The 13,422-nt window shown below is 34.5% G+C and overlaps 1 protein-coding gene across 1 annotated transcript; it reads right to left on the bottom strand.

Annotated features, from left to right (window-relative positions):
- Window positions 1-4,025: 4,025 nt before the first annotated feature.
- LOC108979474 lies at window positions 4,026-12,964 on the bottom strand. Its single transcript, XM_035687706.1, has 10 exons — window positions 12,526-12,964; window positions 10,009-10,136; window positions 9,822-9,893; window positions 9,542-9,687; window positions 9,337-9,418; window positions 9,170-9,250; window positions 6,287-6,424; window positions 5,320-5,407; window positions 4,462-4,575; window positions 4,026-4,364 (listed from the first exon to the last, which is right to left on the bottom strand). Exons 1-10 carry the CDS (start codon window positions 12,824-12,826, stop codon window positions 4,315-4,317), a joined length of 1,200 nt encoding a protein of 399 aa, XP_035543599.1. The 5' UTR covers window positions 12,827-12,964; the 3' UTR covers window positions 4,026-4,314.
- Window positions 12,965-13,422: the final 458 nt, after the last annotated feature.

The raw sequence follows: 13,422 nt of genomic DNA, 5'->3' as shown, positions 1-13,422 counted from the left end.
AAAATCATCACTATCTTCTTGTGTTGCATGTGTCTCTCGAGAGTTGTTGGAAAACTGTAAATCTGACTTTTTCGACCTTAAAAAAAAATAAACTAAGAAATGAAGGAATGAGAGTGAGAAGGAGGAGAAATGAGAGAAAGAGGGAGGGGATGAGGAGGAGGACCCCTCCTCCGATGAAACTCAGATTTGGAGGCTTTTTTTTTTTTTTTTTTTAATGTGAGTAAAATACTTTTTGAGTTTCATTTCATTATGTATGTTAATACAAAAATGAAAGTAAGAGTTGGGAATTATATTTACGTATTTTAGTTATGTGTTGTATGAGGCTGTATTTAGAAGATGAAATCATTTTAGTCCATCTCAAATCAATTATTGATGGGATTCATTACTTTTCAATTTCTCATAATAAGTTAAAATTCATATTAACATATTTTATACATTCAAACACATCTCAACTTATTTACATTCAAACATATCTTAATAAGATCTATAAAAATACGATAAATCACATATCAATTCAAATAATTTGAAATCACTTAAACATCTAAACGCAATCTTAGATTAGATCGTCGTCGATAAATAAATATGCTCCTCGTATTATTAGTCAAAATGTGATTCCTCGAATAAGGTTTAGGCTTATTCTGAAGAGCACCTCGTAACTATACAATCGACAACTTTCATAAGATCTTTACCGTTATAGATTCATTACCGACATAATAATTTATAATAATTAATAAATAAATCTTTCATGAATATTAGTAAACAAAATAAAAATGAGAATCCTATTTGGATCTGATCATCAAAGATGTAAATAGTCGAAATTAATAATGTGAGAATATTATAGGGATTATGATTTAGTATTTTTTAGAATTTTATTTGAACTTTAAGGTATTATAGTATCTACTTAGCATAAAAACTTTAAATTATCAATAACATGAGAGAGAAATAAATACATGAAGTGAATGAATATGACCAACTTTATTTCACTTGAAATTGATATTATTCATCATAAAAAAAAAAATAGACTATTTTGAAAGGGATGTTACAAAATTAAATATTTAATAAGTACTGAATGATTAATTTTATGTGTCTATCTCTCTTCTACATTGGATCCTGGATGTAGAAACTTTAGTTTGATTTGTGATATTCAAGAAATTGTAATTAAGGGTACGTTTGGGTAGTGAGAAGTGTTGAGAATGTTTGTGAATAGTAGTGAAAAAGTAATGAAAAAGTAACAATAAAATATTAAATAGTAGTAAAAAGTAGGTAAAAAGTAATGAATAGTAAAAAAGTAGGTAAAAAGTAATAATAAAGTAAAGAATAGTATTCTCACTTGCCAAACACACCCTAAATCTCCAACTCATCTAAATAATAACAAATAATTCTTTTGGGTAAGTGGTGTATCATATTAAGTTACAAGGCACAAAATTAGGTTTGTTGGAACCCAATGTTCACATAGACCATTAAGCACTTAAAGGCAATGGGAAGATGTCGTACTTAAAGTTTTTTGAACTTTTCCACTCATTTCAGTTAATTTGCCAATTTTTGGTTTTTTTTTTTTAATCCCATTTTGCGGTCCCTACTTGGAGACTATAATGTAAGTTTAAATAATTTTATTTTTAAATTTTTTTAAAATTACAAAATTATCTCTTCTAAAATGATATTTTTTCCTATTTAATAAAACGTTTGCATATACAATTTTTATTCGAAGACTGCAAATAGAATTTCTTAAACAAATATGCCAAAGTCCATACTGACATAGCATGCCCTAACATATCTTGTCTCCAATCCCAACTGTATGCTTAACCCATTCATTTCTAACATCCTCTGATCCTTCATTCCACAGATTTAATAGAGATCCAAGAAATCTGTGCACTATTGAATGGTGAGAATCAAAGCAAGAACTATCTCCCACCTGGGGTACATGTGGGGTCCCTCCACCAGCCTAAGCATGTGAGGTGCATTAGTGCCATAAATCGAGTAGGTGTGACCCATATGCCTCCTCCTTTCAGAAGCCAACGCATTTCCTGATTTACTTACACTTTTTCCCATGTTTAAGAATCTAATCTTGGTTTCTTAGCCAAGCTTCAGGAGCATGTGTCGTATCTATTCATCTCAGATACTTCGTTTTATTTGCTTCTTACTTGAAAGCAATCGTGATGTTTAGAGCATTCTCATTGGCTTGAATAAATATATCTTTAAAATTTAGTTAATATTATATTTTTTTATATTTGTTTATTCTATTTAAATTCAATCTCCACATTAGATTAGCTATTCACATTCTATATAATATTAAAATATTATTATTTTAATAATTAATTAATTAAATTTATTTTTATCACATTTTATAATTATACTAATTAAATGTTAATAATAATTATATTCTAAATGTTAAATGTTAATTATATTCTAATTAATTTAATTTGTTTGCTTGGAGTGAGAAATTAGTATTTTAATATTTGATAAATCAATTTTAATTCTTCATCTTTGACCAATCACTATAGTAAAAATCTAAATTATTTTAGAGATGCCCAATCTAATATAGGGTCTTTTTGACACAAGTTACTTGAATTTTAGATATTTTTCAATTTTGACCAAGCCAATAAGAATGCTCTTAATAAAGTAGACACGTTTGTAGCTTTATTCTAGAGGGTGTGACCTTTATTTATTAAAAATGGGTATCTTTCTAGTTTGTGGGGTCAGTACGCGAGAGAGGTGTCTAAATTTTCAGGGATGGGTTTTTCTTTCTATCAATTAATGTGGAGATATCTGATTAATATATGTAAACCACCATGGTGGTACCCTGCAAAGAAAATGGCCCAAAAAACCCAGCATTTGTTTGTATTTGTTAGTAACTACAAGGCTAGCATCAAGACTGACTGACTATTCATACAAGTGCCCGCTATAATGCATAGGCAATTACAATACTTTGTTTTTTGCTTCCTCAATAGCAAGAAAGCACAGTCAAATACAAATCCGTAATTCAGGAGTAGCATGTTTGACATGAATGAAACACATAATCCAAATACCATGGAAGAATGGAAAAAACACTAGTGATTGGCTTAAAGATACATGACATACATAGAGGGAGAGAGAGAGAGCAAACAAATTTTAGAATATGATCATCACTCCATTGAATCTAAACAATATATTGATTTTCTTCTCTAGTAGAAACTCCCTCATCTCTCTTTCGATGTCGGCTTCTCCCTCCCTCATCTCTCATTCCTCTCATCTCTAGTCTTCTCATTTTTTCTTTCTTTTTTGGGTTTTTTTTAAGGCTAAATATGGAGGAAGGCCAATTTGCTGCTCTCTGACGTTCGACGACCACCACGTGCCCCACCACAAGCTTCCTGAGGCATCAATCCTTCAAACGGGCGAAGAGTTTCGCCGAACGGAGTAGCGCGTGGCCCAAAGGGAGCACATGTATTCCACGTGCCGCCACTCAGGATGACCATCTGCCGCCGCGACGGCCTTTCTGGGTCCAGGACCTCCAGCTACTTCAGACCTGACCGTCCACCATGCCCTCAAGGTGGCGCGTGGCTCTCACGTAACATCACAGCTGCTATTTGTGTTAATTTTTTCATCTAAGGTTGAAAATACAAATCTATATCTTTCCAATATGTAATCCTTTATTTTCCTATGTTTTTTAATTTCTGTAATGTCTTTCATTTTTTAGAAAAATAAAAATAAAAAAAAACAGTCTCTTGGACGTTTGTCCGTAAAGTGTAGCCTCAACTCCGTCTTAGATGGAGTGTGGGGTTTGGTTTACCTTAGACGAAGTATGGGGTTTGATTAACTCTGTATTTGACAGAGTTGTACTGTCTCTCAAATTTTAGATCTGTAGAGGTTTGCAGCATTAGACTAAACTATATCAGTCTCGGATGTGTATTGGGGAGCTATTAATGTTATAGTTGGTTTTTTATGTATAGTCAAATTTGTAATGTCCGTTATTAATGAATACAATATGCTTTCTTCTCAAAAAATTGGCTCAATGTGGTAGCATTGTCACTTGTCACAATCAAGACTAGTAAGCCCACGAAAACAGATCTAAACTTGTATTCAATCGTTATTCAAAGGGCCAAACAGAGCACAGATGTACAAGACATAACTGGACCTCCTGAAATTACCTCTAAACATGATACAATTTCTATATTCTTCCAATAGAAGGTCCCAACATTTCCATCGGTGAGACATCTTGTTCAATCCCCATATAAAGTACAAAACAAAGAGCTTGACTTGAAATTACAAAAGACCTTGGTTGGGTCCTAGTTGTTTCAGCATTCGGTGGGGAGAGAACCCGAAGCCCACATCAAAAAATCAGCGCCTTCGGCTCTGCATGAAATTTGTGGTACAACATATCATTCCAGCTATATCAATCGAGAAAAATTTTCCATTGAGATGTTGATTGATCTGTGCAACATAAATGCAATAAGTGGAACACCAACAAATAGTTTAGCAACTCACCAGCCTTCAATGTGTGGCGTCGTTGGTCAGAATTTATGTAAATTCCCTCATTGGACTTCAGTTTGCTTGCCTCTACCTTTTTTCTCATCCTTGCAGAGCTTAAAGAGCCTTCAACTAAAAAAAAAAATGAGAGAGCTTGAAGATGACACGGCAAAATAAGAAAAACATATAGAATTCCAAAGAGTCACGATAGCATGGAGTTGAACACTCAAATGTGATTGAGGACATCAGAGTTGGACAATATTGGCCCCCAGATACTAAGAAGCTAGAAAGGCTAAATTAAATATCAGCTAACCTGTTCTGCAGAGTTTAAAAGAAAAGGGGGGGGGGGGGGGGGGAATTTGTTCATTTTAGAGAACGTGTGAACAGAACAGCATGGTGAGAACAATCCAAATCATAGATACCAGGTTTATTTGGTTCTCAACTGAGAAAACTAAACTTGACAAAGACTCAATCCCAATTAAGTTGCAGTTAGCTTTATAAAGATTCAAGCGAACCACAGGAAGTATATAAGAGAAACACCTAACTAGGACTAGAAAATGATACAATAAAATTTTGGAAAAAACACAAGAAAATTGTGAAGACTATGCCCATTAAAATCTATAGAGGCTATCCAAAGGCCCTATTCTCATTGGCACGCCAAAAAATTTTTGGACAAAATATATTTTTTTATAAGTACTTTTTGGACAAAATCTTACAGAACTTTTGTTTCCTAAAAGGCCCCATGTTTCTCAAAATGTTAGTTTGGATTAATAACCTTTTGAGTTGTAAGAAAAAAATGACAGCTGGGTAAGAGACTGGACCAATTTGGAAAACCCTGTTTATTATTTTCTAAAACAGTTTGGTACACTTTAATACCTTGCCATTCCCAGACTACTTTTGATTCAGCCTTCACCAGCTTTGGATAACGATCTACTCGAGAATCTTCCTGAACCAATTCTTCTACCTGAAAATAGTATGGAAATGATTAATGAAAAAATTATTATAAACTCGATTGAGTACACATTATCGTTGATACAGCTTTTAGTACAAGAAAAAACAATAACAATAATAATCAATACAAAATAAATATACTAGTGGTCCTCAACAAGTTTCCATGAAACTTGCATGTATTTCATAAAGTCATATAATTGCTCCCAAAGATTTTGGAAGACTACAGAATTTAGGAGACAACAAAGTAGGTATCTTCATTACCAGCTACTGAAAGGATTACAAGCTTTGCAGAAATGATAGCTTAAAATGATTTACTGTAGTTTAAATTGACACAAAGCACTGAAACCTTTAAGTGAAATTGAGATGTACAACGATAGAAATCTAAAGGAAAACCCCGGTACAAAAAAAGCTAGCTATGGTAATAAAAATAAGTCAAACTTTTATTAAAAAGTGCAAGGACTGGGTGCTATGCAAGTAGATTTTCGGTTACAAACTGTTCTTCAATGCAAGAACATTTCAGGGTGCCTTAAAATTAAAATTTGCCCAGATCCAGACAGAATAATATTTGAAACCAAGTGTTACGAATTTAAACATGGAAATAGGTTGACTGCTTCTATCCCGATACTCTGGTACCACCAAAACTGGTCAGTGCAACGAGATTACATGAACAAAGGCAAGCTTCTTTTTTCTTTTTTTATAAGAACAAATGCAAACTTCAGAATCTCACGAAAGCATTTCGGTCAATGAACACCTACAAAACTCATGCACAACTTTGACTTCCACTAGAGTATTGAGATAACATACTGCTTAGGACACCAGTAATGTATCTGCACTGAACCACAGCAGAAAGAAGTTATTTAAGCGGAAATTGGCTCCAAGCACATGAGGTTACCTTTTTCCATAGCACAGGGTCCTTCCTCTCTCTTGGCAAAAGAAGATGATCTCGTAACCTAGAAGCAACAACCCAAGGATCACATTCTCCATTTACTCTCTTTGACATCAATGCATTTTCCTCAAGTACTTCACAAACCTATCATATAGGCCACAGAGAATTTAATGTTTGATTAAAAATGTTAATCAAATTGAATAAACAGGGGGTAAAGAACATAATAATTTTTCGCGAACTAACATGTGGATAGATTGGTAACTGGTTAATAAAAGGGGATCCATATGTTAACAGAAAAACATCCACATCTACCCATCCATTGCTAAAGCTCTACCAATAAAATATCATCAGAACAGCTTGCAAGGTAAAGAAGAGAAACAAATTCCAGCCATTCCTAGACCCCCAAGGAAGACAAGGTTCTATATTTTGGTGATAAATTTGTTTAAATAAAAGGAAAAAAGAGCCCAAAGGATTCCATGCAAGTAGAAAAGTATAAAAGGGTAGAGCACCAGTGGCAAAAATTCAAGAAAGAAAGAAATCCATGAAGGAATAGATGGTATTTTTTTTTTATATAGGTAAACTAGACGGAATAGATGGTATTAAAACAAATCTGCCATTGACAATCATGTGAGTGTCACCTGAATATTCTTTAAACGATGTCTTAGTCCTTCAACCATAAAGGGGCAGTCCAGCACACTTAATGGCTACTTCATTGCAAAGACTTTTATGCAAAATAGGAATCCCAGTACACTGATGTAAACCTATAAGAATGCCAGTGCACCCAATGAGGTAGACCAAATAATCCGCTAAGTACTCTGCATTTTGGTGAAATATCTACTATCTTTGATGTAAACAGAGCAAGTGTCCTTGATTTTCACTTTCTTTTTTTAAAAAAAAAAAAAAAAAAAACAGGTGTTGGATAGAGTCAAACAAGGTCTGCTTACTGATTTACTTCTATTGTATTTTGCTCAGACAATTGTACTTAGAATGATTGGTCAAGTCAGCATCTTGTTATCCAAATCTAAATTGTGTACCTTGGCTTTAATTAAGTGGATTCTAAATGCTCAGTAAAATTATAAAGGGTGAGATATAGCCTTCCACGAATGTGTTTAGTTTCTTCACTCCTAGTTCTAATTAATAAGTTGACCGGCACCCGAAATTGTGAATATATATTTATCAAGGAAATGTGGATGAAGGCTAGGAAGGCGGCTGATCTAATATCTCAGGTCATTTATGCTCTTCCAAGGAGCTTTCAATTCTAGGAGTTATATTAAGTTATGGATATACCCAAAAAGGTCATTACTGTTCCTCCTACTGAAACGACATCTTGAGAGAGGTCCCTTGAATACGGTCTTATCCTTCAGTATTTTTCCATCGAGTAGTTGTTCTCAAGACTCAAATCCATGTGCTAGCATTTGACAGACCAATGCTTTGACAATCCACCAAATAATTTAAAGGCTATAATACTACATGGTTGTTCTTGAATTCTCCAACACTATCATTTTTGTGCAACGGCTCAGTTTTTGTGATCAAACAAGGAGAGAGCGCTACTCAGAGGGAAGTGTTACCCTCCCTAACCTTTCAATCTAAAGGACTAATCAAATTTATTAAAGGTCCTTAATTGACCTCAACGAATTATTTTTCATTCACCTTCTCATTAATATAACCGATATAGGGTTTCATGTCTAGCTTACAGCTTAGACGCTTCTTTGGTCTCCTTCCAAGAAAGGGATGTTCACTGTTCGCCCTTTCTATAATGCTCTCATCCCTCATGACAATAATTTCATTCCTAAGAGGTAGAGTTGTTCAGCGGGCCCCCACTTGTATCTATTAAAATACCATAATCTATACAGAAACCTTAAAATCCATTTGGTGCTTATACATTTTAGGTTTCAGTCACACTTCCAAATTGCAGAACTCTCTCTCTCTCACACACACACACACATTTTGAAGCTGTTTGGCATTTCGATTTGTTTGATCTGGTTTAGATTTAGTTAATTTTGGTTCCGATTGCAATCTCTTTCTTTCTATTTGTAATCAATTTGTTTGATTTTTGTTGTGAGTTTCGATTTTCTTTTTCTCTGTATTTTCAATTTGGTTTTTGGGTCCTGGACCAATCTCACCTTTTACCTGTTCTCCTGTAGAGCAGGGGCGAACAGTTGCTAAAGGGGTCAGGGGAAGTATCTTTACTTGGAAGAGTATCTAGAGGACTAAGGCCCCTTTGAAAATGGGGTTTTTGCATGAACAGCCTTTCTAGGAAAGATACTCACCATGGAGAATCTTAGGAAAAGGCACATTATGGTAATTGATTGAGAGTGTATGTGCAAGAGGAATGCAAAATCTGTTGTTCATATTTTGCTATATTGCAAGATGGCTAGTGCTGTATGGAGTGATTTCTACAGACTGGCTGGATTGGCTTGGCTTGGGTCATGCCCAGAAGAGTAGGAGACCTTTTTAATTATTAGAAAGGGTTAGGAGGAAACCCAGAAATTGCCACACTCTAGAATATGATTCCTACTTGCCTTGTATGGTGTAAATGAAGGGAAAGGAAGCAGGAATTTAGAAGATCATGAATGGATGCTTGAGAAGCTCAAAACTTTATTTTTTTAATACTCTTTTACTTTGGACAGCATCTATAACTTTAGTGGGCTTAGTATTTATGATTTTCTTGTATCGTTATCTAATTCATGACAAGTGACTCTATTGTATACACTGTATTTGTAACTAGGTTATTTTACTTGTCAAAAAATAGATATTGTTCAAAATTAATTGAAATTTCTGAGACAGGCAGGATCAATGCATTTTTGAATGAGAGGGCGTGGCAATATAACCAAACAAGAAAATAACATTCAGTAGGCAGTACGAGAAAAAAAAGACAGCCTTGTATACCTGGTGGTATAGCTCTTCAGCTCTGCTTGATAGATATCGTCTACGAAGGACTTTCAGAAGCAACAATGTGCATCCAACAACCTGTGAACTTTGATATTGTCAACAAGCTTCCGACTCATTTATACTATAGCATAAGCATTTAAAGGAAGTCTTTTAAAACGGAATACCAGTGCACAAACTGGAAAAATGATAAGAATGTGCTCAGAGAACCACTGACGAATGCGACAAGAAAATGGCTTGTGCTCTGCTCTGCACTTCAAATCTTTGAACATTAAAAAAATAATAATAAAAGAACATCGGATGATGAACATCCAACCTGAAGACCAAAAGATTTACTAAATCTAAGACTACAAATGAAGATGGAATGCAAACCCATGAAGATTGGTCCTTGTCTCCAACAATCTGCCAACAGCATCCATTGCCCTTTGTTTTGTATACATGTAGGTAGCATTGTCCAGGACAAGATTTTTCATCAGCTCGTGTCCATTTAATTCTTTCCATAAATCATCCTCTCTTACCTGATAATGGGGGTATATAATCAGAAATACAATCATTGGTGACAAAATTCAAGCATGTTGTGTTCAGTCAAATACAAATATTACATAATACACAACCAATTTATTAAGTTAAAGAGGGTTAAAAGGTGACAGACCCAAACTGTTTCAATTCCATCACACAAAAATTGAGCGTGTGCTTCACAAAGACGGATTTCTATCCACTCTGACTGCAAATGTCAATATATATAAATCACATATCAGAAATATACATACCAAATTCAAAATTACTTTCTATCCCTAGAAAAATCAGTACAGCAAAATGAATAAGTTTTTTGGACACACAAGTTTCTTAGCTGTTTCATTAATATCTCCATCTTCTACACATAACCTCCCATGCTTTCTATAACCACGAACACATTCCAACTTGCCTTGATAACATTCTCCATTACTTGGACAAGGCTCACAGAAATCTGTCAGTTACCCAAATCGATTAAAACGTAACATCAATAAGTAGTAAGCATCACACTGCAAAATATTTCTTAGGACTAGTGTATTTAATATAGGAAGCAAAAATACTAAACATGGTACTGAAGAATTACAAGAACATGCTTAGAGGTCAGACGAACAATTATTGCATAGGGCTCAGATGTAAAAAGATGTCTTTTTTTTTTTTTTTTTATAAGAGGTAAATTTTATTGATACGAATGAAATAGGCATAGCCTGTGTAAAAAGATAAAAGATCACTAGCAATTCAAATGATACAGGAATACAAATGTTAGACGTTCCACAAGGAATGTGTACCTGAAAATAATTAGATGGCATGAATCTCAAACAGGCATAACGGGTTGAGTAGGTGTTTCAATGAAATACAACAAAATTTCAAGATTGAATAGACCAATATATCTACACAACCGCAAATACAAAAGCTAGAATCTAAGAAAGCAGTAAAAACAATTAACACAAACATTTTGGCCATGAAGGGAAAACTTTAAGAACTCTTCCAAAGAAAAACCTATCTGGTTGTTCAACCATCAACTATAAATCCACTACAAAAGTAATCATCACAATTGATTTTAGTAAGTTTTAGACACCCACAAAACTTATGCGGACTCAAAACTTGAGTTGTAATACTCACAAATGACCCACTCAGTCTTTAGATCAACAACAGATCCAAAACTTCAGCCTTTTGTCCTCTTTTATGACTTCCCCCACTAAAGAGCTTCGGCCAATCTACCAGAACTCTAGCAGTACCAATAATGAACTCACGAACTCATCAGCTCTCCAAATGATCAAAAAACCAACAAGGTGATAATCTGTGTATAGGAAAGAAAGAAACTGTTTGGCTTTTAAGGCTTAGTATCTAAGTCTCTCTCACCAAAAAAATATATATATTCTCAAACTAATGCCCATGTCTATCTGAAAATTGTGTATTATTAAGTTTAGATAGGTAGGGCTCAAAACAGTTTTAATTCGGAATTCCAAAGCTTGACAGGATTCAAATTCGGGCTAGTTCAATAGATGCATGTAGGGCATAAATCAAGTTTAATTTTAATTTCAGAAACCTGGTAGGCTTCAAATTTGCGCCAGTTCACTCTATTACTGCTCTTACTAGCGTCTAGCAAACTTGTCCACCACAGTTAGCTAGAGCAAGTGTTGCATGAATGTTGAGCGAACGGTGTAAGTCTCGGCCATAGCAGGGGCCAAGTGAGATTCTAGCAAACTCGTTGGGTCTTCAATTTTTTATCCAATTTTGAGACCAAACCAATTACACTCAATTGGACTAAGTTTTGTCTTAAGAATATATCAACACATTATTTTGGCACTAACAAAACCCATATGGTGGATGGATTTTAAGACATGATCTTCATACAACCATTCATAAGCATATAGCAGATGGAATGCTTAGGTATGATCTCAATACCAACGGGCGATGATCCGTCCCCAACATATTATAATTCAAAGAAGTTGCAATAGAATTCTGGCACACTTCACTATCTTGTTGTTTTATATTATTAAAAGAATACCTATAAAAAAAATTTATTAAAAGAATAAAACAAATCAGTTCCTGCTCTTTTTCAGATTGCATATAAAAATTATAAAACACAAAAAAAGAAAACGCCAGGATTGCCTAAATCAATCGCCAATGAATTTAGTGTTGAACATGATAACAGGTATTGATGCGGATACAGCTTTTTTGAATGAAAAAGGCTTAGATTGGAGCCCGCTTTCATGAGCTCGATAGTACTCAAAGACTGAGTAGTTCTATTTGTAGATTTTCGCAATTCATTGTTTAAAGTTATTGATTTATTTTCTATGTTCCATGCGTTTATTCGGTTAACAAACCTAAGTGATTGGCTGAATGAGTTCTTTAAGGTGAAATCTTCTTTGTACCAACTAAGGGGAATCAAGCATCTACATTGCACGTGCCCACCACACTAGTGAGATAACAAAGTCCAGCTAGAACCACCTACCACTCCACTTGGATCGCTGATAAACAGAAATTCTATCGTTTTATTAAATAAAATTTGAGTCTTGGCCCGCTAAATAATACGCAAACATATAGAGAATCAATCACATTGTGAACAAATTGAACCTCACCTACACACAGACACAGACACAGAAATACGAACACCCGTATCCTAACCGCAAAGATTAAATTTTTAATCCATAAAAATAAACATAGAACCAAGAAACTACTTCTCCATCAGCCAACCACCCAGAGAGCAAGTAAATCTGGCTCTGAAACCAACATATCGAGTGAGACACCATTCAGAGAGCTTTTCGTTATCTTTTCTTTTCCCTCAAGTTTCTCAAGAACCGAAAAAAAAAACAACAAATTAAATCAAATAAGGGACTCACCGGAGACTGAATCAGGGGAGTCTAAGTCGCGATTATCGCAGAAGGGCTTGGGTTGGCGATTGATGAAACTGGTGGCCAAGAAGTTGGAGGCTAAAGCGACGAAGGTTGCGATGCCGAGCACCGCCGTGAGCCTCAGGAACTCGCCCCTCGAAGGGAATAAATTGTGTGGGGGTTCGATCAGAGACTTCAGCGAAGAATCTGAAGGAGGAGGAGAAGGTTTAACATTGGGTTTGGGTTTGAGTTTTGGGCGCTTCCTTGGGGTAGAAGACATCATGGTTTCTTCCATGGTTGCTACTTGCATGAGACATGGAATGGAGTGGTCTCCACATACAACATTTTAGCAGCCTTCTTCCCTTTTAGAGTGTTGAACATACGATCTTGCTGGATGGGTCCCGACTCACGTCTACCGAACGAGGGAGGGGAGGATGCATTTCCGTGTATATTTCCCGTATTTCATGATGTAAAAATATGGCCGAATAACAGCCTTGGTATAACCACGTTATCGTTTTCATAAGTAAAATAGACAAAAGTTGAAATAACACAGTCAAAAGTTGAAATTTTAAAAAATTAAAAAATATAAACGAAGATACTAAATGTACTTAAAGAAAAATTTATAAAAAATTTACTTCTCTACATATCATAGCATTAGCATTGGTCTATGTATATACATATGTAAAATCACCTCTTTTGCATATCTACTTTACCATTCAAGCAAAATTCTTACATTAGCTTATGCATATTTGAGACAAAATAATAATAAAATATTATTATTTTATTATTATTAATTTTTTGCTAAAATCAATTTTTTTATATATATTTTACAATTAACATCCACTATATACATTTGACATTAATAATACAAATGCATTAATAAAAAATATATTTTTTTATATATTA

This window comes from Juglans regia, chromosome 2, assembly GCF_001411555.2.
Source record: "Juglans regia cultivar Chandler chromosome 2, Walnut 2.0, whole genome shotgun sequence".
Lineage (NCBI taxonomy): Eukaryota > Viridiplantae > Streptophyta > Magnoliopsida > Fagales > Juglandaceae > Juglans > Juglans regia.
This window is presented reverse-complemented; position numbering and strand designations above follow the sequence as displayed.